Source organism: Bufo gargarizans, chromosome 3 (genome assembly GCF_014858855.1).
Source record: "Bufo gargarizans isolate SCDJY-AF-19 chromosome 3, ASM1485885v1, whole genome shotgun sequence".
Lineage (NCBI taxonomy): Eukaryota > Metazoa > Chordata > Amphibia > Anura > Bufonidae > Bufo > Bufo gargarizans.
This window is the reverse complement of record NC_058082.1, coordinates 247368591-247394687: the sequence shown is the minus strand read 5'-3', so window position 1 is coordinate 247394687 and position 26097 is coordinate 247368591. Positions and strand designations below refer to the sequence as shown.

The window sequence follows — 26097 nt, the reverse complement described above, 5'->3', positions numbered from 1 at the left end:
GATGCCTAAACCCTCAGTCACCCTAACAAGACTAGACTGGGGAAAGGCAGATGGGAGCACTAGTCACCATCACTCACGTCTAGGAGAACAACAGGGGAAGACAGCAACAAACAAACAATCTATAACATAGACTTATCCAGTCACGAGCAGAGAAGGTGATCCCAACAACGACAGTCCACGCCCGACCAGGGCTCCACAGCAATACCGTCAAACGATCTCCTCCAAAGGTCAGAATAGCACTGGAAGTAAGGACTATATCTGGCAATGACTGCAAGTGAAACTGAAACTAATATAGTAGCTGGGAGTGGCAGACAGGACTCACCTGAGAAGGATGCCTACAAACTCCCAGTCAGGACAAAAAGGTTCACAAGGCAAAACCCGGATGACATACCCTGAACCACGGAGCAAACTCACAAGCTATCGCGAGTAGCAAGTCGCTGCGACCTTCTCCTCCCAGACCTGTCTGGATCAGTCACAGTCGTGACACTGAGAAGGCAATGGTGCTCACAGTAGCACCAGGGTCTTCTTTCAGCCTTGCCTAAGCCATGTGAGGTCACATTCATTGGTCACGTGGCCTAGGCACCACACAGTCCCATTTAAGTGAATAGGGCTGAGCTGTGATACCAAGCACAGCCACTATACAATGCACAGCGCGGAGAAGGCAGTGGAGGTCACATCTTCTCAAACAGCTGATCAGCAGGGGTCCCGGGTGTCCCTACCGATCAGATACCGATGACCTATGCAGAGGTTAGGTCATCAGTTAAAATACCTTGGACAACCCCTTTATTGCTGGGAGTTACTATACGTCTGCAATACCATTACTCAGTTTCATAATTTCAATCTATATTTATTTGCATGTTCAAATAAGTTCATACATGAAAAGTATGGTAGACTGTAAGCCATATTTACAGTTCAAATGTCCAGTATAAAAGAGAGTAACACTGGACACAAAATCTATTGCTGAACCCCCAGCAGTACAGCTGTGGTTTCTACCATCACCGCTACATACAGTTATATGTTCCCATCGGAGCCTTATAACTTTAATGGGATGATCGGCCAGTACTTAGGTTGTTTTTTATCACAGTGTCTATCAAAGTTGAGTTGCATTGCAGTTTCCATGGCTTGGATTTGAGGGGCATCTTCTCCATAGAGTTTCTTCATCTCTATCCGACGCCTTTCTCCGGGTCTTTCAGAAGGGGGCTGGGTTGATCTTTTAGTGGGGATGTGCAGATCATGGCCGGCATCTACGTACTGCTCATGCATTTCGTCCTCAAGTTGTTGCTGTCTCTCTGAAATAGTAGGGTAGATTTTACGTAAAAATATAGATACTCATCATTTAGCCACACATCACTACAATCTGCTGTATGGGCATTAGATATGTCACAACTGGAAAATAACAACGACATAAAATCAATAAAAAGCCATTTCTGTAGAGCAGCCGTTGCATGATGTCTTCTCTCTTTACAAGCACACTCCTAACCTATGGATGCTGCACAATCACTCGGAGAAGCGTCATCATCTCTGATGCTTCTAGCAGTGTTGTTCATGGCACTTTGCAGTTTTACAAAGGTCTCCACCAGTGATTAATCCTATCCATTTAAAGCACAGCTCTTTTTGCCTCTTAAAGGGTTATTCCACAAATGTAAAAGAAGAAATATCTGGAGAATGCACACCGTTATTTTAAGAATATCAATGCAAACAAGGCTGCTCTCTCCAGTGTAGTTGTAATCCTTTTTATCGTGTTTACTCATCCAGCTCATCTCTTCACTTTCAGTGGGGGCGGACAGCAGCTCGTCAACTACCTGAATTTCCCAGGAGTGCACTGCAGTCAGATCCTGTTAAAAGGAACCTGTTAACCTGAATTTCACTGCTAAACCAGGCACAATGTGATGCAAGTCTAGTTCACCTAAGGCTAGATTCACATCTGCGGCAGCTAGTTCTCTGCCTGAACAGCCTGCCGGAATTCTCTGGATCCGACACTGCCCATAAAGTATAATGGGGCGGATATGCGGCAGGAACATAGCAAAAATGCTGAGAAGTGTCTGGCAGATTCCTGGCATTCTCTGCCAGAATTGGCGGCAGGATCGCAATGCCGCAGATGTGAAAGTAGCCTACGTGTAATGATACTGTTCAGTTGGTGATCCATTGCTTAATTCTGTTTAAATTCTTTTTTTATTAAGTTTTGAAAGTTCAAAAAATAATTCTGTTTCACAAGAAAATGATAGTGAAAAACTATAACATAGACGTAGATAAGATTGGACTACATATCATTAAATGTCATGACGTGTATTACACTGAAATAATATAACATTCAAGTATTGACGTATAAAGAAAATATATCTAGCTATTAAAATCTAAAGTTATTGAACTTATAGCAGTTGACGCTGGGGTGACATACAAACAAATAGCAAATTCGGACCACCATCCATTGCTTAATTCTGGGGAAAAAAAAAACAACAATGAGCATTTAGGTGCACGAATGGCAGGCCCAAGCCACTCTGGGCACCCTTGCTCCCCCTGCTTCCTCTGCCAGTCCTTTCCATATTGATTGACAAGGCCAAGCAAGATCACTACGCTTGAACATGGACCTGTCAATCAAGGAGGTGAGGGAGGGGCTGGCAGTGGAAGTAGGAGGAGCAAGGGTACACAGAGTGACTTTGACCCACCCTTGGTGCACTTTACTGCTCATCTGAATATGGATTAGAAGTAATTTTTCTCCAGAATGAAGCAACAGATCACTAGGTGACAAGAATCATTACATTCAGCTCTAAAAAATAATCCCTCACACACAGCCACAGCGATTCCACTAATAAATAGCATTATGGCATGCAATGTGTCTCTTGTCCCAATTTCCTTCTCCACTGTCTAGGACAGTGATGGCTAACCTTGGCACTCCAGCTGTGGTAAAACTACAACTCCCAAGATGCCCCGCTTGCTTGGCTGCTCTCAGAACTCTATAGAAATAAATGGAGCATGCTGGGAGTTGTAGTTTCACCACAGCTGGAGTGCCAAGGTTAGCCATCACTGGTCTAGGAAGTAATATAGCTATATATTTCTATGAATTTAGAACGTAGGGCTGAATAAAAGAAAGGTGCATGCGCCGCTTCATTATGTCACCACTGGGAGGAGGAATGGAGCAGGGAAACTACTGTGTATGTCTGGTCCACTACTAACTGCCGGAGAAGGTGGACCAGAATTTTGGCCACAGAAGAAACACTCGAATACACTACCAGAGAGGAAAGAATAATATACATAAAAACCTGACAATATTTTTATCTGCAATGCTTAAAGGGCTTGTCCTCAAAATAGGTCATCAAAATCATATTGGCGGTGGTCCGACAGCTACGCTGATCAGCTGTTTGAAGAGAAGGCCGCGCTCGTACTAGCGCTGCCTTCTCTGCTCCGTTTATCTGTTCGCTGCAGCAATTGCAGTGGTGAGCAGGTTTAGTTACAAGCATGGCGTCCTCATTCACTTCTATGGGACGGCTCTGTAGTATTCACTTGAACAGACAGAGTTGTCCCATAGAAGTGAATGAAGACGCCATACTTGTACTTAGACCTGCTTACCACTGCAATTGCTGCAGCGAGCTAGTAAACAGAGCGCTGCCTTGTCTTCAAACAACTGATTAGACCCCTGCTGATCTGATATCGATGACCTATCCTGAGCACAACCCCTTTAATTTGAAATGCCCTATTTATTTCAAAGTAATGCTTTTCAGTAACTACTTACTTTTATGCTGTTTTTGAGTAGTTGCTCATTTTGTCTGTGATAATAGTTTCCCCTCTATTGAAGAATTTGATTACATTTTTGGCCTAGATAATTTATTTTGCAATTATTGTAATAACTGTAAATTAAGTTAAAGGGGTTGCTCACCTTTGTGGACATTTTCTACAGACCCCAGACCTGTGGTTTTAATCACCGTGTTACGTGCCACACGGGTGACACGTCGGCCAATGGCTGATCTGTTGTCAAACCGGATGTTGATGCATGGAGACCCGGGACCTGTGGACAATGGAGCTGAAACCCAGCAGTAGGGATCAGGCAAGTATGATTACCACCGCAGGCCCTGCCACTCTGGGGGGGGGGGGTCTACAAAAAATTCCCACAAAAGGTTAACAACCCCTTTAAGCCTACTAAAAATAAAAAAAATCCTCATATCTCTTTCTTTAAACTGTGGTATAAAAAGCTTAACAGAATAGGGGATAACTAACTGTTTGGTGGGTATCTGACCTCTGGAAATGAGAATGGGGTGGTACCATGTTCCTGTCCTGATGAGTCGGCAGGCTCAATTTGCCCCCTGCCATTCCATTTATTCATACTGTACTCCACTATCTCCGGCAGTCCCATACTTGGCACAACCCGTTAATATAAATTACGTATACAAAAAAAGTCATGCCTTTATGTAAATTCAGTCACTAGAAATAGTAAAGCCGTCAACACAATGGGCCTCATTTATTAAAACTGTCTAACAGGAAAACTATCTTAGCTGCCTATAGCATCCAATCAGAGCTTCCCTTTCATTTCTTAAATTGTTCTGAAAAAAACGAAAAGGTAAGCTTCTGATAGGAAAACAGTTTTACTTGCCCATTGCAACAATGAGACCCTATTAATTTTTGCATTTAGGTCATCAACTTTAGACATTTTCTATAAAAGATATTAGGAATAAAAATTATAGGTATTATAGGAATAATGAAAATGTAATTCTGGTACCTCAAAATTTCCTTATAAATTACAGCTCTACTTTCTGCTTTTTACTTTGTTGTGTTATTACATTTGTCATCACTAACCACAATTTTACCGATTACCTTCTTCCATCACATTCTTAAATGGTCTCTGTATTTTCAGCAAACTTTACATAAATTAAATTAGTATGGGAACTTAAACTTTGTAATATACCTTAAAGGGGTTGTCCAGGTTCAGAGCTGAACCTGGACATCCCTCCATTTTCACCCCGGCAGCCCCCCTGACAGGAGCATAGGAGCAGTTCATGCTCCGATGCTCTCCTTTGCCCTGCGCTAAATTGCGCAGGGCAAAGGCATTTTTCTGAGTTCCGGTGACATACCGGGCTCTCTATGGGGCTGACAGGAAGCCCGGTGACGTCACCGGCACTGATGGGCGGGATTTGGCTCTGCCCTAGCCAGTAAAACGGCTAGGGCAGAGCTAAAGCCCGCCCCTCAGAGCCGGTGACGTCACCGAACACACTGCTGGGCGGAAGTTACCGCCCGGCAGTGTGTTATTGAAAACACAAGAGCCTGTGCCCTGCGCGATCTAGCGCAGGGCACGGGAGCGCATCGGAGCATGAGATGCTCCGATGCCAGGCTCAGGAGGGCTGCCGGGGTGAAAATAAGGGCATGTCCGGGTTCAGCTCTGAACCCGGACAACCCCTTTAACTTATCACAGGAAAATTCTCATTCCTGCCCTGGCTCTTTAACCTCCTCTTTGGACTTTTAAGCATGGCACACAGTCTCGCTTAACTCTCTCAGTCCAGCCATCACTCTGGCCACAGAGGAAAAAGGGGCGAGTGATACAATTAGAGTATCACACATTACAGTAATCAGTTCAATGCTCTTCTGTAGGCATCATTATTTAGGCAATTTTATCCCAATTTTACATCTAATATTATCAGGCGGATTACCTTGCAGATACCAATTTCCCCTCACAGCAACCGTTACTGGATTATGGCTTACCCATCTACATAGGAATTTTAATAATTTGTGTTCACTGCTACAGTGGCATGGCACTGACCATCTACTGTGTATGGTGATCTCCACGTTCTTTCCGATGGCTAATCTCAAAGGAGTCTGAAAGTAGCTTTCTCCCCTTTCACTACATACAGTTGCAAGAAAAAGTATGTGAACCCTTTGGAATGATATGGATTTCTGCACAAATTGGTCATAAAATGTGATCTGATCTTCATCTAAGTCACAACAATAGACAATCACAGTCTGCTTAAACTAATAGCACACAAAGAATTAAATGTTACCATGTTTGTATTGAACACACCATGTAAACATTCACAGTGCAGGTGGAAAAAGTATGTGAACCCTTGGATTTAATAACTGGTTGAACCTCCTTTGGCAGCAATAACTTAAACCAAACGTTTCCTGTAGTTGCAGATCAGACGTGCACAACGGTCAGGAGTAATTCTTGACCATTCCTCTTTACAGAACTGTTTCAGTTCAGCAATATTCTTGGGATGTCTGGTGTGAATCGCTTGTGAATCGCTTTCTTGAGGTCATGCCACAGCATCTCAATCAGGTTGAGGTCAGGACTCTGACTGGGCCACTCCAGAAGGCGTATTTTCTTCTGTTTAGGCCATTCTGTTGTTGATTTACTTCTATGCTTTGGGTCGTTGTCCTGTTGCAACACCCATCTTCTGCTGAGCTTCAGTTGGTAGACAGATGGCCTTAAGTTCTCCTGCAAAATGTCTTGATAAACTTGGGAATTCATTTTTCCTTAGATGATAGCAATCCGTCCAGGCCCTGACACAGCAAAGCAGCCCCAAACCATGATGCCCCCACCACCATACTTCACAGTTGGGATGAGGTTTTGATATTGGTGTGCTGTGCCTCTTTCTCCACACATAGTGTTGTGCGTTTCTTCCAAACAATTCAACTATGGTTTCATCTAGGTGCTCTTGTGCTAACTGTAAACGTGCAGCAATGTTTTTTTGGACAGCAGTGGCTTCCTCTGTGGTATCTTCCCATGAAATCCATTCTTGTTTAGTGTTTTACGTATCATAGATTTGCTAACAGGGATGTTATCATATGCCAGAGACTTTTGCAAGTCTTTAGCTGACACTCTAGGATTCTTCTTCACCTCATTGAGCAGTCTGCGCTGTGCTCTTGCAGTCATCTTTACAGGATGGCCACTCCTAGGGAGAGTAGCAGCAGTGCTGAACTTTCTCCATTTATAGACAATTTTTCCTACCATGGACTGATAAACAGCAAGAAACACCGATGAAAACATCCGGCATTGTAGAGGAGCAGCCAAGGGCAGACAGGGACGAGCCTCGCTAGCATTGCAGGTGACGCTAGAGAGGCTCATCCCCATCCTTGTCTGCCATTGGCTGCTCCCCCCGACACCGGATGTTTTCATCGGTGTACAGGGAGAAGCAGCAGCGGCAGTGCGGGGACCAGGAGCGGCGCAGGGAGCAGGGTAAATATATTACCTGTGAGGGGCCCGGCACATGGGGGGGGGGGGAAATGTTTCTGAAATCAGATAACCCCTTTAAAGTACAGTGACCAATTAATGCTGTGGTATATTTACACTGTAACAATGCAAAAATGACTCCTCCAAATAATATTTTTCACAGTTATTAGTTACTCACATATACTGTGAATACACATTATTGCTCTGTGGAGACGCTCTAGACATTTTGTAGACAACTAGTGGAGAAGTGCCTCACATAAACAAATTAGGTTACTTCATTACACTGCATTACATTGGCCAATGGTCGGCGAGTTTATTGCTAATGAGCGTTCGCAATAACACTCGTTAACGGTCATCTGGCAGTGTAATACTGCCACCGGTTACTCGTTAAACGAGCAAATGGTCGTTCATTTGGCAACTGGAATCTTAACAGGTTTAACATTGCCTAATCACAATCTGCTGCCGGCAAACATTGATTCAGTATGGGGAAGGGCGATTGCATTAGCAATCCCTTGTCTCCATACAGTGGAGGAGATCGCTGCATGTAATAGCAGTGATCTCCTCCACTACCGAGCAGGTGATTGTCAGGAAGGAACTCTTCTCTCCCGACAATCGCCTGCAGGATCGTTTGCTCTAATACAGCATTTACATTTTGTTATCTGACCATAAAACCAAAGGTTACCATACACATGGTGGAGTCTACATTGTTAGGAGAACAGCGGCACATACTATGTGTGTATGGAGGTCAGAGTCAGTTTGTTCTTTAGCGTTCCTCACGAGATGAATTCAGAGGACCCATAAAAAAAAGCACACAACAAATCCTGGCATGAGTCATAATTTCCCTAGTAAATGGCAGCAGATGCACAGTTAAAGCATACAAAAGGGTGATGAGGGGGAAGTGGGAGGTGGGATGTGGGAATGTACAAAATCTCTTGCATTGCAAGTGCCAGGTTGGAAAAAGGAAAGCATCAAGTGGAAAAAATGAAGTGGCTCTGCCAAGCCTTGAGCCAATTCCTGACAACCCAATTTCTTACAGCGAGAATATTTGATTTTAATTTTTTAAACATGTTTCTATCACAATAAGGTCTGTCTCCGTGTTTATTACCGTCTTAGCTGTCAGACCAGTGTATGTGCAGATCTGCCAAGCAGCGTGTTAAAGGGGTTTAATGCTATCATTGCATTACAAACTAAAATGGAAACTTACTCACACCATGTACTAAATCAGTCCACGAGCCGAGATCTATGTTGAGGACACAAATGAGTGTTTTTTTATGTATTTTTTTTTTTTTTGAAAGTTGAGTAATACAATACATTTTTTTTTTTACCTCTCAAGCGGATCAAAAAGTTAATTTTTTTTTATAGCTTTTTTGCTTTTCAAATTCAGCTCCATTCCAGTGCTACTGATAACTGGGGTCACATTATAGTTAGGGTACATCCATGGCACATTTGATGTGAAATTAGCATGGAATTTGCAGTGGATTTCACCTATACACTGCACAGGCTGGAATCTCTGGTGGAAATCCACTGGGTACATTGAGATTTCATAAAATCACATCCAATTCCAGAGCATCAATCATATGTGAAATAAACGTAAGGTTCTTTTATTATGGGCCGATGCACAGGCATTGATTCATAATGGACCGTTCATTTCCAATAATTGACTAATTCATTGAGCAGAGGAGAGATAATTATCCCCTCTGTATGGAGACAAGTGATCGCTACTGCAATGGTTTGTCCTCCTACAGACATCTCACCTGTCAAATTACAGCTTTATTTGTCAGATTTACACAGGGCAATTATCAGGAGTTCCTACGAATGCTCATTCCCAATAATTGACTCGATCCTTGGCCCATGCAAAAGGTCCTTAACTGTCCTCATCACTGCAGGATGACCTGACATACAATGCAATGTGACTACGGCAGGCTACCGTTGGCCACAGCAAGGTTCTTTTAAACCGGTATACTGTACAGTATGTGTCATGTACCTCTCCAAATCATCTTTTGTAAAAAATGGTCAATAAAAGAAAAATTTTGCCAAAAATTATATTTTCCCTGCCAAAACCAACCTGTCCTGGCACTGAATTTGTGAAAGGTCATCATCAGAACAACTGCACAAAACAAGCCACAGTAATGGCCCCACGCCACCATCAGAAGACAACCAAATTGTACACATGTAGCCCAAGTCATGAAGTTTGTCATACACATTATGTAAAGGTTGGCTGAACCTGCTGATCTTGGCAGGGCCGGCAGGCCACTTAATGTGTATTGGGGCTTCCCAACTATTTTCCGATGACAGATGTAAGGAGATAAGCATAGGGAAGTTTGGTGCATTTTTTTTTTTTTACAAAAACAATGACATTTTTTACATTTACTCTTATATGGGCCATATTTCCACTTGGGCTCGTATAAGAGTATGTTCAGATGCAGCATGGTTTACAGATTTTTCAGTAACCTACTAACAAAAACAGTGTAAGGTCAAACAATGCATATCAAATCAAGTCTTCTGGTTGCTTCTCACCACTTGCCATATATACAAATAAAGAGAAACCTGTCAATCAGGCAGAGCCAAGCGGGGAGAAGTTGGAAGAGAGATGCTTAGATGACTCTTATCCCTGCACTTGGCTCATTTTAAACCTATGTCCACATGAATCTCATGGCAGGTTGCCTTTTAATTCTGTGCAGCACTATCTGAATAATAAAATAATAATAAAAAATAAAAATGAAGTGAATAATCAAAAGCACACGTGAATGTGGTTTTGTACAGTTGCGCTAGCCTCAACAAATCTTCAACCTTAAAGGAGTTGGCCACTTTCTGGCTACTGTTCACCAATGTGTATGCAAGATGACTACATGAAACTTATAGGGATTGTCTCATCATAGACAATGGAGGCATATTGCTAGGATATGCACACATTGTCTTATAGGTGCAGGTCCCACCACTGGGACCCGCATCTATATCAAGAACGGGGCACCCCCAAGGTGGTGGCTGGAGGACTCCGGTCCGGCCACCACCAAGCCGGCTCCCCATAGATGTGAATGGGAGCGTACCGCACATGCGCGGCCCCCCGCTCCCATTCATTTCTACGGGGCTGACTGAAATAGCCGAGCCCTACTTCACTTGCGGGGCTCCGTTCTCAATATAGGTGCGGGTCCCCGCAGCTATAAGACAATGGGGTCATATCCTAGTGATATGCCCCCATTGTCCATGATGAGACAACCTCTTTAATATAGCCTTTGTTGATATTATGGGCAGTTCTCAATATTTTATAAGCCATGCCCCTTTTTTGGCCCGCATAGAGGTCCTGTCCATGACCAATAGAGGGCCATCTAACCAGACATATCGCTCAGCCTCCTCCATTCAAACACACTACACCTGCACTAAACTCCCAACAGTGAAAGTGTAGACGACAAGTGCAGAGTATTTGAATGGAGAAGGCTGAGTGATGTGTCTGGTCACATTACCCTCCATCGGCAGCCATTTTATGGACAGGATGCCTGGACAGCACAAAAGACCAAAAAGTGGGTATATGTTATGAAATATTAAAGACAGTACAGAATATCAACAAAGGCTATACTACGGTGCCAAATAATCATGACATGTGATTAAAGGTTGTGCCCGGGTCACCAGTAAGGCCCTACTGTTGTAAGGCACGCAAGGGACCATAGACAACTGATCTATACGGTAACCCCAGAAGAGAATGTACAGTGCATTATATGGGTCACCATGTCCAATGATTAAAAAAAGAAGTACTGGGTCTTCACACAGGCACTACAATACTGCAACTAACATGTTCATAAAGATGAAATAAAAAGGAAGCATTTAAGCTTAAAGTATAACTGTTGTATCTTTATTTTATTTTTTTGAGTATTGGATTGTGGTGATTAATATCTCCTTGGTGGCCCTATTTCAACTTTTCACTGTGTATTCAAGTACCCCTTAATTCCACATTTTTGTTACCTGTACTGCCTACTTTTACCTGTGCTTAAAATCAGGTTGCTATGCATGGTCCGTCTATGTGTTGAAGGATGGAGGACGCAGAAGCGCAGCCTGCAAGGTCAGATTACTGACAGCCAGGGACTGTAAGTAAATGATTAAAGCCAGGTCCTCCCCAGCAGCTGATAACAGTGCCTGGGCTGTGTGCACTTCTCCCTGTCCCTGCGCTTGGCAGACGCTCCCTCACTCAGCAGAGCTGGGACAATGCAGAGCCGAAGCAGCGCAGAGATCTGCCATCGGCTCAGTGTATAAATGAAAGCAACATGTGGTAAGAGGACCCCTTTGTGCTGCAGGAGATTAACCCTTTAGGGGGAGGGCTCTGGTTACTGACACTTTTGGGGGGCTATTGTTACTGGCTAGTGAGTGCAGGGGGGGATTAGCCTCAGGGTGAGGGCAGTGGTGGCCATCTTAACTGAATAGTGAAATTGCAGTTTTATGCAGACTGGTTGCTAAGGGCTGAATCTTATTAAAGGAAACCTGTCACCATGATTTTGCGCATAGAGCTGGGGACATGGGCTGCTAGATGGCCGTTAGCACATCTGCAGTACCCAGGTCCCATAGCTCTCTGCGCTTTTATTGTGTTAAAAAACTGTTTTGATTGATATGCAAATTACCCGATATGAGTCCTGTAGCCGGAGATGAGTCAAGCGGAAAGGAGCCCAGCACCGCCCCGCGTCCTCCGAATCTCCTCCTTGCTGGCTGACGTCACAGAGCTGGAGCGCCGAAATCTCGCGATGCGCGAGCTAGCGCATGCATAGTTCGTCCCCTGTGCTGATGCCAGTACAGGGAATGAACATGATGCCGACACTGCACATGCGCTAGCTCGCGCATCGCGAGATTTCGGCGCTCCAGCTCTGTGACGTCAGCCAGCAAGGAGGAGATTCGGAGGACGCGGGGCGGTGCTGGGCTCCTCTCCGGCTACAGGACTCATATCAGGTAATTTGCATATCAATCTAAACTTTTTTTTTCAACACAATAAAAGCGCAGAGAGCTATGGGACCTGGGTACTGCAGATGTGCTAGTGGCCATCTAGCAGCCCATGTCCCCAGCTCTATGCGCAAAATCATGGTGACAGGTTCCCTTTAAATATGGGGTAAGTCAGTCTAATAGTAACTGATTCTGGAATATCATGTTATTAGTAACTACATATATGAAAGTTGAAATTAGGGTCTAAACGTGACAGTTGTCCTTTAAACTGGTGTAAATTACAGCTTACCACATATTTCCTCTGGGAAGGGGGAGGCTGAGAAAATTCTACTACAGCCTGGTCAATATTAAAAGTATACATAACTCCAGCAGGAGGTCCATGGGAACAGTTAAACAGTTGTCTTAAACATAGGACTAAAGAAACATGAAAATATCATGCAGATACATTCACAAGAAGTGTGGTTATTAGGAATTTATAGATCACCACGGAAGAATAACAGCGGTGACAAATACAGCTAGCATAGAGAAAAAAATGAATTATATAGAGTTACATAAGTGTTATTTTATTGTAATAAATCTAAGCCTTATATGAAGCCATCGACAGTTCAAGCTGTGACCACCTCCTGAGATAGACGATTCCACAGATTCACAGCCTCTGGAGACTGAACTTTTTTTCTTCTCCAGACAGACCCCCCCCCCCCCCCCCCTCTTTGTTTTCTCAGGGGATTTCACACAGAACAGATTTTCACCATATTTTTTGTGATATAAAAGTAAAAATACATATGGATCCATCAAATGTAAGGTACAAATTTCCCTCAATGGGTGCACAAACCTTACATTTTACCAATCCTGCTTTTTTGCCCAGGTTAGCAGAATATAAAGTTGTATTCCCCTCACAAAGTATTGGCAGCATGGACATCAACACATTCTACACAATAATATACCGGCAACAAAAGTCTGTGGGGGGAAATGGCAGTGCTTTTTACAAAACAGCGCTCACTAGTATGCAGGATTCGCGAGAAGTGATGCGCTTCAAGCACTGCCTGTGCTCACCCCATCTTGGTCTCCTCTGGGCCCACCCTGCAGTGGCCTGACTGCGCCAGGTCACGGTGCAGAGAGGGCCCGAAGAAGACCAGAGAGTGTGAGTACAGGAAGGACCGCCAGACATGCAGAGCGGGAGAGTCTGATCTGATGATCCGATATGGGGGGGCTGATTTCAGGTCTAATAGGGTTCTGATCTGAGGATCTGATATGGGGGTCTAATGGGGTTCTGATCTAAAGATCTGATATGGAGGGCTGATATTGGGGGTCTGACGGGGGGTCTCATCTGAGGTTAGATATGGGGGTCTGATTAAAGGTCTGATGGGAGTCTGATCTGAGATGGAAGTCTGATCAAAGGATCTCATATGGGGGGTCTGATCTGAGGTCTAATGAAACTTTTTTTTTTATTATTATTATTTTACTCCTCTAAAACTTTAGTGAGTCTTCGGGTCCAGTCACCCGTCCACAATTTCGTTCCGCATTTTGCGGAACGGAATTGCGGACCCATTCATTTCTATGGTTCCGCAGTTCCGTTCCCCAAAGAAATAGAACATGTCCTATTCTTGTCCGTCGCCGGAACTGCCTGCCGGCAAAACGTATGCCAACTGATGGCGTTTGTAAGACTGATCAGGATCTTGATCAGTCTTAAAAATGCCTGATCAGTCAGAAAAATGCATTAAAATGCTGGATCCGTCTTTCCGGTGTCATCCGGCAAAACAGATCCGGCATTTAATTTTTTTCACCTTTTCAGTATTTTGAATGCCGGATCTGGCACTAATACATTCCTATGAAAAAAAATGCCGGATCCGACCTTCAGGCAAGTCTTCAGTTTTTTGGGCAGGAGATAAAACCGTAGCATGCTATGGTTTTATCTTTTGCCTGATCAGTCAAAACGACTGAACTGAAGACATCCTGATGCATCCTGAATGGAATGCTCTCCTTTCAGAATGCATAGGGATAAACTCAGTGCCGGAAAAGAAAAACGCAAGTGTGAAAGTACCCTTATCATCAGCTGTGTCTTATAAAGTGGAAAATATGGTATATACTTGCAGTTTTTAAGATAGCGCATGCAGGTTTTATGGCATTTTTAGACTTGGTTTTCTTAACAACTGTATGAACACCATTTTTTTTTACTAGCGTTTTATTCCCTGTAGAGGAGATGTTAAAAAAAAAACGCCGGAAGAAAGCTAAACTTGCCTGCTTCCCATCACTGGGTTCCACCCATCATCTTCCGGCACAGATGGGGTCACATGCGCTGCTGCAGCCAATGACAGGCCTCAAGCTACAGTCTTCAGGCTACATCACTGCTGGGTCATACCGCTTGAAGACAATGTCACCATAGAGACCAGTCATTGGCTGTAGTGGTTTACAGTTCTCATAAGACTTGCATCTAATCTCTGATGGAAAAAAAAAAACCACTGGTGCAAAACGCACTAAAACCACTAAAGTCCATGATGCTGAAACCAGTCATTTAACGTCTCACTGATCGCGGCATCTGTGAGGGTAGGCAGAGGGATGATGCTCTCACTGCGGGGGCTCCGATCGGTTACAATGACAGCCTGGGCACTGCAGAAGCTTCCTAGGCCTGGACCAGGCACAGCTCAGCAGGGAGCGTGTCAGAATGCCATTCACCCAAAGAGATTATTATTAGGGTGAATGGGACAACGGATCAAAAAGACCCCAATTTCCCAGTTCTAGCCCCCTAAGGAGGGTAAAAGTTATTGTTCAAAGTAAAATAAAGTTTAAGTTCCCTCCCTTCCCCAAATTTAAATATATATAAAAAAAATAGACATAACAGATATCGTTGTGTCCGAAAAAAATATTTTCCTGCACAGTGTACACCGTAAAAGAAAAAAAAAAGAAAAATGTGATTTGCCATATTTTGTCACCTTATCCCCTCCTCCTAAAATTGAATAACAGTGATCAAAAATTTGCATGCAACCCAAAAATGGTACCAATAAAAACTACAGTTCGACCTGCAAAACAAATGTCATTACGGCTGTCAGAAAATAGCGACGTAAAGAAAATTTAGATTTTTTTCAAAGGGTGCCCTAATTTTAAAACCCCAAAAACCTTGTCAGAATTTTTTTTTTCCCCATTTTACCCCACAAAGAATTTTTACTTAAAGGGGTTATGCAGGAAAAGATATTTATGACTTAGGCCTCATGCACACGACTGTATGTATTTTGCGGTCTGCGGTTAGCTGGCCCCTAATATCACAGTCCTATCCTTGTCTGTAATGCGGACAATAATAGGACATGTTCTATTTTTTAGTTAAAAGGAAATGTGGACATATGGAAAAGGGAATGCACCTGGAGTAACTTCGTTACAAAACAAAATGGAACGGACACAAACAAAATACGTTCGTGTGCATGAGGCCTTATCCTCAGGACAGGTTATCAGTTTCAGATCTGCAGGGTTGTGACACACGGGACCCCTACCAACCAGCTGTTAGAAGAGAACTTGAGCGCTGCAGCGTCTTCCTAGGCCAGTGACATCACTGTACATTGGTCACACGGCCTAGTTAAAACTCAGCTCCATTAAAGACAATGGTGCTGAGCTACAATACCAAGCCCTGCCACTATACGATGTACGGCGCTGTCCTTGGAAAGCTGCCGGGAGCCTGCATCGCTCACCAAAGCTCCCTGAAACAGCTGATCGGCAGGGATGCTAGGACTTAGACCCCCTACTGATGTGCTAATGATGACCTATGCCCCTTGAAGGGGTTAATATTCAATGCAGCTTTGTGCGGGAACTGAAAGTAACTACTAAGGAGAATATATATAATCTATACAGAAGCATACAGGCAGCATTGTGGCTCTATTTTGCTGTGTTTGTCCCCTCTTTGTTTCCTCGGAGCTTCCAGTTCTCTCCTACTTGAAGAGGCCCTATTGAGTCCTGTCAATGGAGCCTTTCTGAGCTCTTGGTACCGTTGTTATGGAAACTTGAAAGAGTGGGATTGCAATGTTTTACAGGAAGCTGAACATGACCATGTCTTGGAAGAAATATCAGTGATACCATAAAGCTCAAGCTGTATTCCCACTCAGAGCAATGTGCTTCAGACCTAGAAGAACATGGCATCACAGACAATGTGTGCTTGCCACACAGTATTTCACATTAAAATAGAAAATTAGCATGGTCAAGGAACAGGCCTAGGAATCCAAATTCCATCACCTTCCAAGAAGCAGACAGTAGGCAGATCCTATACAAGGAGAGCTGCACATAAAGAAATCAGACAGCAATAACAACATAAAGTAAGCGGCCTAGTAAGAGACTATTGGGGTCTTTTATCAAACTGGTGTAAAGTAGAACTGGCTTAGTTGCCCATAGCAACCAATCAGATTCCACCTTTCATTTTCCAAAGGAGCTGTCAAAAACGAAAGGTGGAATCTGATTGGTTGTTATGGGCAACTAAGCCAGTTGTACTTTACACCGGTTTTATAAATGACCCCATATCTGTACAGGACACAAACCTGTACCACAGGAAAGTGAATTTCTACACTCGGCTACATTTATTTTCTTCACAAGCCACACTACCTCATTTACAATCACTCTCTGTGATAGAGGAGCTTGATGTGCGCAATGTAATTGTGAAACATCTAAACCAGGGGTTGCTGGCCTTGAATGGCTTTCCTCACAGGCAGCCCCTGTTCATATTGCCTACTAAGGTACATGGACATCATAGATGGGAGGTCCATCCATTAGGGCTCCCCTCTTTCTGCTAGACTACAGAGCTCTGTAATTGCGACTCGCATTTTGGCGCACTTGAGCCGCCCATTTATTACATCTAAACGGGCCCTGGATATGTCTGGTTGACCACAGCTTCCTTCTGTCTGACAAGAGTGCCAGGAGCGAGACTTACCACATCAGCTTCCAGTAAGAAAGGCATTTTCCTTGATGGAAGAACCCGTTAGAGGGCGAGATCTGCTGTTATATTACTGAGAGTACTTAAAGGGGTTGTGCAGTGACATAATACTGATGATCAATCCTCAGGATAGGACATCAATACCAGATACCAAATCTATCCTCACGAAAAGTCATCAATACCAGATTGGCAGAAGTGAGACTCCCGAACACCCAACAATCATCTTCTACTTGAAGGGGTAGTGGCGCTCCTGCGAGTGCCACTTCCTCTTTAAGATTACAATATGTGCCATCTCAGTTGTAGCGGGGGCACAGTATAAGTGAAGGGGAAGAGCAGCTGTAATCACTCTGAGCCGCCGAAACGAGTAAGACGATGCAGTGTAATCCTAAAGAGGAAGCATCAATATCTACCCACTGCACAACCCCTTTAAGTGCACAATATTCTACTATAAACTGGATGAATATCTGCTTCTACTCTTGGGAAATTCCACCTTATATTGCAGTTCTGGCCTGGATCATAATTGTACTGAGTTACCGCATGACGGAATAAAATGACCAAATGATTTATTGTATATAATATAACCAGTAACACGTGTGCAGTGAACCAAGACCTATTAAAGGAAATCTATTGACCTACGGAACCGATGACAGATACTTTTGCTCTTCTTGATACTTACTTAGCTCTTCTCGATGTCTCTCAGTCTCTGCAAAGTATTGGCGCAGCTCCTCTGTGATCTCCATGTTGCTCATGTCACATTCTATTCCTTCCTCATCAGAATCAGTGGACACGTCCTCTTCTTGTTCCATTTCAGTTACCTCATCTTTAGAACAGGAGACCTTTAAACAGGGGCGATCCCTGCGTGGCTGCACAGCTCGTTTCTGTGGCCTGGCATAGAAGGATTGATAAGAGGACTCGCCCCCTTCCCATTCCGCATAACGAGAATTCTGAAAGGCTTCGGCCAGGTACCATGGGGGATAACACATAGATGCCACCGCCACTCTGTATGCTCTCTTATGCCTGTACAGCCAGTGCATTGCTTGACTGTAATGCTTCCAGTACCTGGAATACACCCGTCCAGCATACCAAGGCTCAGATACTGGAAGATGTATGTTTGCCTAAGGAAAAAGTGAGAATAATCATAGAAAAGCATAACGATTGTGGTCACATTCCTAACAACCTAACAACCCCTGGAAATTTAGTCTTTTCTGGCATAAGAAGTCTGCAAATAATTCTTTCCATCAATGACAGAGTATATTTCATTATGTCCTAAAGTCTTGGGAGTAAAAATGTTGTTAAGGGCGAGTTCACATCATTTCGTTTTCTAGTCTTCTGAGCGATCAGAAGACCAAAAAAAAAAAAAAAAAAGTCATCCGTTATTTTGAACATCACTTATAACGGATAGGTAAACTCACCCTAATACAGCATAGCCCAGTGGGGTCTTAACTTGCTTCTAGGTTGGTGGAGGTCTTCACATTGGCAACCACTGATAAGCGTCGGCTGTTCCCTACCCCTCCCACCCAGCGGTACCAGTGAAGAAAGCTATACTTGCCTGTTCTCCCACAACTGGGATTCACCTGTCAACTTCTTGCATGGATAGGGTCATGTGCGCCACTGCAGCCAATGACAGGAGTTCAAGTGACACATCACTGCTATGTCACGTACCACTTGCTGATACATCACTGCTGAGGCCAGTCATTGCCTGCACTGGCGCACATGACCCTGTCCATGTGACAGGTTGAGACCAGAAGTTCCACGAAGACAGCTTGGGAGCCGGAATCGAGTTTTGGGGAGCAGGCAAGTATAGCTTTCTTCACAGGTACCACTAAGTGGGGGAACAGGAATTAAAAAAAAATCCTATAGAAACCCTTTAAAGTGGTTTCTCCTCAAAGACATTTGTGGAATATCCTAGAAATATTCCACCATGATTTCTGACGAAACAACATCTTTAACTATTGGGCCACATACAGGACCTGTTGAGTAGCAGTCCACAGGAGTACATGTAGCTACACAGTTGCATGTACACAAAAGTTTCATATAACTGTCATAAAAAAAAAATCTATACTAACAAAGCTTATTATACAGCAAAACTTAGGGTACTTTCACACTAGCGTTTTTCTTTTCCGGCACTGAGTTCCATCAAAAAGGCTCAATGCCGGAAAAGAACTTATTAGGTATCCCCATGCATTCTGAAAGGAGAGTAAGGCCTCTTTCACACTTGCGTTGTCCGGATCCGGCGTGTACTCCACTTGCCGGAATTACACGCCGGATCCGGAAAAACGCAAGTGAACTGAAAGCATTAAGACTGATCCGTCTTCAAAATGCGTTCAGTGTTACTATGGCATCCAGGACGCTATTAAAGTCCTGGTTGCCATAGTAGTAGTGGGGAGCGGTATACTTACAGTCCGTGCGGCTCCTGGGGCGCTCCAGAATGACGTCAGAGCGCCCCATGCGCATGGATGACGTGCCATGCGATCACGTCATCCATGCGCGTGGGGCGCCCTGACGTCACTCTGGAGCGCCCCGGGAGCCGAACGGACGGTAAGTATGCTGCTCCCCGCTACACTTTACCATGGCTGCCAGGACTTTAGCGTCCCGGCAGCCATGGTAACCATTCAGAAAAAGCTAAACGTTGGATCCGGCAATGCGCCAAAACGACGTTTAGCTTAAGGCCGGATCCGGATCAATGCCTTTCAATGGGCATTCATTCCGGATCCGGCCTTGCGGCAAGTGTTCAGGATTTTTGGCCGGAGCAAAAAGCGCAGCATGCTGTGATATTTTCTCCGGCCAAAAAACGTTCCGTTCCGGAACTGAAGACATCCTGATGCATCCTGAACGGATTTCTCTCCATTCAGAATGCATGGGGATAATCCTGATCAGGATTCTTCCGGCATAGAGCCCCGACAACGGAACTCTATGCCGGAAGAAAAGAACGCAGGTGTGAAAGAGCCCTTCCGTTCAGGATGCATCAGGATGTCTTCAGTTCAGTCTTTTTGACTGATCAGGCAAAAGATAAAACTGCAGCATGCTACGGTTTTATCTCTGGCCCAAAAAACACTGAAGACTTGCCTGAATGCCAGATCCGGGATTTTCTCCATAGGAATGTATTAGTGCCGGAACCGGCATTCAAAATACCGGAAAAAGGTGATAAAAATAAAAGCCGTATCCGTTTTGCCGGATGACACCGGAAAGACAGATTCAGCATTTCAATGGATTTTTCTGACTGATCAGGCATTTTTAAGACTGATCCGGATCCTGATCAGTCTTACAAATGAAATCAGTTGGCATACGTTTTGCCGGATCCGGCAGGCAGTTCCGGCGACGGAACTGCTTGCCGGATCACTCTGCCGCAAGTGTAAAAGTAGCCTTAGATGAATGGCACAGTTGGAGAAATCTGCATAACAAATCTACCATGTGTGAACACACTGTAAAAGTGCTCTAGCAACATTTTATAGGGAATCTGTCACCAGTTACCTCTCTATCTAACCATTATAGACACATGGCGGTGGTTCACCTGATTAAAATGCCATTTTTCTTTTGTTGATCTGAGGACATGGGCAGGGTCTTGTTTGAAATCTGGCATTCCAGGCTTTCATACAAGACCAAAATGAAAGCATTAGCTCTACAGAAACAGGAGATATCACCGTTAGAAATCAAGTCGGGAATACTTTCACTTTCAGCTGTATTCACTGCATCCCAATTTCTAACAGTGATATCTTCCCATATAGTGAAGAAAATGCTGTGATTCTGGTAGTTTGAAAGCTTGTCGGCTTGTCTCTAGCTGCTACCAATCCAGAGATATAAGCAGCTAAAGCAGCCGCCCCCTCCTCTTCAGTCTGGAGGAGGAGCGGGGGCAGTTGGGGAGCTGACAGCCTGCAGGAGGAAAGGAAAAATAGTAAAACAAACACATAGGCATGTGGCATTATCATCATTGTATTGACCCATGTAATAAAATTATGTTATTTACACCACACAGTGAATGCTGTAATTAAAGGGGGGAAATGTTACTGGTCCTTAAGGATAAAATTATGTATTGTGCACCAACAAGATTTACTTCAGACACATATTAAAAATCTACAATAATAAAAGTGAAATTTTTGGGAGGGTTTTTCCAATTTTAATGTGACTGTAAGGAGTTTAATTAGGTGAACCCCAGCTATGTGTCTGTATAAACAGCTGCATAGGGAGGCCGCTGGGGACAACTTGCCTTTAAATAAGCACATTTTGGCAAATTATATTCTACAGATGTATGAAGTCTCTTAAATCAGCAGATGCTATCTTCTCCATGACACGTTAGGGTTGTACACAAAATACATTTTCAGACATAGCAAAGTATAACGTTAACTTCCCATACATTCATGCAAACCAAAAAGCCAAAGCAAACATCCTACATAACACTTGGGACTAAATCACATCTGCTTCAGCAGCTGTCCAGCAGTGCTGCACATACATGAAGAAAATGTGTATTACCAGACACTTTACAGATTGCATGTTCAGGAGAGGCACTGATGACCCCTATACAATACGGATTAATATTATATAGAGAGATGGAAGAGATACAGACGTAGCTGCTGTTCACATGGGAGGATGAGGAGACGTGGCGACACTGTGGGAAAACTGTCCTCCACTTCCTGCCGTACAAACTTCCACCCCCAGTGTTTAATACCGGCAGCTCCGGATAGATCGTTAAAGTGGCCTTATGGGTAGGAAGCTAAAATATGATATGTGATACAAACACAACAATCACATCCATATGTACTGGTATAAATAAGTGCTATGGGAAACAATCTTTTGCCTATACCGACAGCTGGGCTGGGACCACATCCTGCTCTCACAGCACAGGGGCGCCATGTTTGTTGTATTTCATTGCATTAAACTATTAAAGGGGTATTCCCCCCTTTACTGTTTATAGAATAGGGAATCATACAATTTTCTAATGTATATTCATTTTAAATTCTGCATACATGCCTTTTTTCTATCAGGCAGTTGACTTCTATAGACAGTAGAAGGATATAGCTTATAGCCCGTGTATCAGTCCGGTGTAATGTAACTTGGCATCAGTCATGTGACACTCTTCACATCATATAATCTCTGATATTCAGCAGCAGTGTTACATGACATACGTGCTGGGTCAGAACACAGGACACAATTACAGTATGTGATAAGTAAATTGGATTAGTGGTGAAATAATGATTTTTATTGAGACTATTACAGTAGCTAAATCATGGCCTGTAGTCACATGGCTGCTTGTCTTTAGGTGATGGAAAGTGGTTGGGCTCTGCTGGAGGGCGGGCCTGGGCGCCTTTGAACAAAAGTTACGCCCCTCTGGGCACCTTACTGGCTCATTTGCATAAGGAATAAAGTGGATTTTTTCAAGATAGAAACCAAGCAGCAAGGAAAGAAAAGCACATCTGGGAAGGAGGTAGCAAGTGCTACAAGACAATAGTTTTAGTTTAATGGTGATGATTCTGTATATAGATTCCCTTTAAGCTTATAGCGCAGCAAACAGCTCACTCAATTCACTGCGGCCAGAGAGGGAACAGAGTTGAATGACTCAATTAGAGCATCACGTTACACCAAGTGCAATGCACCTTTGTGGACACCTTCCTATCAAGGGAACAATAGAGCCGTCAAACTGTCATCCTAATTCTACACCTACTGTTATACTAACAGATAACATCTTTCTCTTACAACAGCAGTAAAATAACAATGGGTCCCCTATCTCTACAGGAGTTTTATCTCTCCGTGCTGACTGCGACAGGACATTCTGTATTTTATTTTTAATTGTATAATACTGCCCAAAAGAAAAGAAACATATCCCTTTAAGATGAGAATACCTCAGAATGCATATTTGTTATAAAAATACTCACCATTTTTAATGAATTCTTTAATCAGTTGTCAGGAACCTAGAGAAAGAGAAAAATATATAAGGTAAAGCATTTATGCATATCTGCATTTATGACTATTGTTTCGATTTTCATGTTAACAGCTTACAATCTAAAGATGATACATTAGGAACTGAAGGTTCAGTACACTGTGTAACCTCCTTCAATGATTCCTTCATGTCAACAGTTTCCCTACCCTGCCAGAGGCGCAACACTTCACACAGCAGACATCATCTCTTTCAGGGCTCATTCACATGAACGTAAGTGCTCCGTGCCCGTGCTGCGGACTGCAAATAGTGGTCCGCGATGCACAGGAACCAGCCGCATGCACTCTGGGGTGCGGATCCATTGACTTGAATGGGTTCCCGATCTGCAAGATAAAGAAAAAGATAGGACATGTCCTATCGTTTGCGTTGTGGAAGCATGGACCTGAAAGCCCACGGAAGCGCTCAGATCCGTGCCTTCGCTCCCCGAAAGATAGGACATGTCCTATCTTTAGCTCCATCTTGCAGATCGCAGATCCAATCACGTCAATTACAAAGTTTTCTGCTTTAGTGTTTTTAGATCTTTTTGACAGGCGTTTCTATTGTATACTGAAGTACAATTAAAACCACTTAAAGGGGTTGTGTCACGTCAGCAAATAGCATTTATTATGTAGAGAAAGTTAATACAAGGCACTTTCTAATGTATTGTGATTGTCCATATTGCCTCCTTTGCTGTCTGGATTCATTTTTCCATCACAATATACACTGCTCGTTTCCATGATTACGACCACCCTACAATCCAGCAGTGGTGGACGTGCTTGGACCCTATAGGAAAAAGCACCAGCCTATGTGAGCTCCCATGGTCTTGGCCACCATCGAGTCTAGCAGTTTTTCCTATAACATGCAAGCACGGCCACCGCTGATAGATTGCAGGGTGGTCGTAACCATGGAAACAAGCAGTGTATAATGTGATGGAAAAATGAATCAAGCCAGCAAAGGAAGCAATGCGGATAATCACAATACATTAGTAAGTGCCTTGTATTAACTTTCTCTACATGGTAAGTGTCACTTGCTGAAGTGACAAATCCCCTGGACTACACTGTATCCCCCACATAGCTGAAATCTCGGATGCCGCATCAAATGACTTTACAGAGGGAAGGGGCTCCCTCTCCAATTCCATCGGCTCCCCTCAGTGCAATCACTGGGTGCCAATGGTTTCCATGGCGGGTGGAAGCCTTATAAAGGCTTCTGTGTCTGCCATGTACGGAAGCCTATGAGGCCCAGCCTCCTGGTTCAATGCAGTACAATACAGCAACCAATCAATACAGCAAAATTACAGGTTCAGTGCTATATTGTACTGCATTGAACCAGTGATCAGACCCTTAAAAACTAAAGTCCCCAAGTGGAAAGAAAAAAAAATATATATATTTTTTTTATAAGTTTCAAGTAAAAAGCTATCGAAGCAATTTACTACAAAAAAAAAAAATATAAAAAATAAATAAATAAAATTGACATATTGCTGCGGCCGGTTCTAAAAACATCACATGATCCACCCAGTCAGGTGGCAGTCATGAAAAAAATAAAAAATAAATAGTGGTGCCAGAAAAGCCATTTGGGTCACCTCACAAAAAGCATAATATCAAGCGATCAAAATGTCGTATGTACCCAAAAATGGTACCAATGAAAACGTACAAAAATAGAAAAAGCAATGGTAAACAGCTGCCTTTTCTTTATCATATTCCCAAAATGCTAAATAAAATGCAATCAAAAAGTCATATGAACCCCGGGATAGTACCAATTTAAACAACAAATCCTTTTAACCCCTTAAGGACCCGCGCCATACATGGGTCCGGCAGTCACTGATAGCCCCCTGCTGTATTCACCGATGTCGGCGCAAACACAGATGCCGGCGCATTAACCCTCGCACTGCCGCGTTCAGTACTGACCGCGGCACGTGCGGGATCCTGCCGGGTCCAGGGTGGCCATCGGGCCGCGCTGCTGTGACGAGGACCCAATGGCAGGGAAGGCAGCCCGATGCCTTCCTTAGGCATCGTGGCTGCCTTCCGTGACAGCCTGTGAGATCCAGCCCCCTGGATCTCACAGGCAAGTTGGCTGAAGTGTATTACACTGTGTAATACACTTACAGCCAATGCATTACAATACAGAAGTATTATCATGCATTGTAAAGGGGATCAGACCCCCAAAAGTTGAAGTTCCAGAGTGGGACAAAAAATAAAGTTTAAAAAAAAAAGAAAAATTTCAAGTAGAAAAAAAGCGTCCTTTTCCCCAAATAATGTAAATTTGTTTTAAAATAGGGGAAAAAAAAAAAAGAAGAAAAGTAGACCTATTAGGTATCGCTGCGTCCGTATCGACCGGCTCTATAAAAATATCACATGACCTAACCCCTCAGCTGAACACTGTCAAAAAATAAAATAAAAACTGTGCTAAAAAAATATATTTTTTTGTCACCTTACATCACTAAAAGTGCAACATCAAGCGATCAAAAAGGCGTCTGCCCCCCAAAATAGTACCAATCTAACAGTCACCTCATCTTGCAAAAAATGAGCCCCTACCTAAGACCATCGCCCAAAAAAATATATATATGGAGACACTAAAGAAATCATTTTTTTCAAATATGCTTTATTATGTAAAACTGAAACAAACAACAATATTGGTATTGTCGCATCCGTAACAACCTGCTCTATACAAATACCACATGATCTAACCTGTCAAATGAACATTGTAAATAACAAAAAATAAAAACGGTGCCAAAGAGCTATTTTTTGTTACCTAGCCTCACAAAAAGTGTAATCTAGAGCAACCAAAAATCATATGTACCCTAAAATAGTGCCAACAAAACTGCCACCTTATCCTGTAGTTTCCAAAATGGGGTCATTTTGGGGGAGCTTCTACTCTAGGGGTGCATCAGGGGGTCCTCAAATGTGACATGGCAGTTTAAAATTATCCCAGTGAAATCTGCCCTCCAAAAACCATATGGCGTTCCTTTCCTTCTGCGCCCTGCCGTGTACCTGTACAGCAGTTTACAACACATATGGGGTATTTCTGTAAACTACAGAATCAGGGTAATAAATTTGGCTGTTAACCCTTGCTTTGTTAGCGGGAAAACATAAATTAAAATGAAATAAATCTGCCAAAAAAAGTGAAATTCAGAAATGTCATCTACATTTTCCTTTAATTGTTGTGGAACACCTAAAGGGTTAACACAGTTTGTAAAAACAGTTTTGAATACCT

The 26097-nt window shown here is 43.3% G+C and overlaps 1 protein-coding gene across 1 annotated transcript in view; it reads right to left on the bottom strand.

Annotated features, from left to right (window-relative positions):
* Positions 1-831: 831 nt before the first annotated feature.
* GEMIN8 (gem nuclear organelle associated protein 8) overlaps positions 832-26097 on the bottom strand; it is a 46203-nt gene continuing 20937 nt past the window's right edge. The window contains exons 2-4 of the mRNA XM_044286405.1: positions 22847-22882; positions 17656-18094; positions 832-1289 (exon numbers count right to left, since the gene is read on the bottom strand). Of these exons, the coding sequence (XP_044142340.1) occupies positions 1033-1289; positions 17656-18094; positions 22847-22849 (699 nt within the window). The 5' untranslated portion in view covers positions 22850-22882 and the 3' untranslated portion in view covers positions 832-1032. The remainder of the gene's footprint in view (positions 1290-17655; positions 18095-22846; positions 22883-26097) is intronic.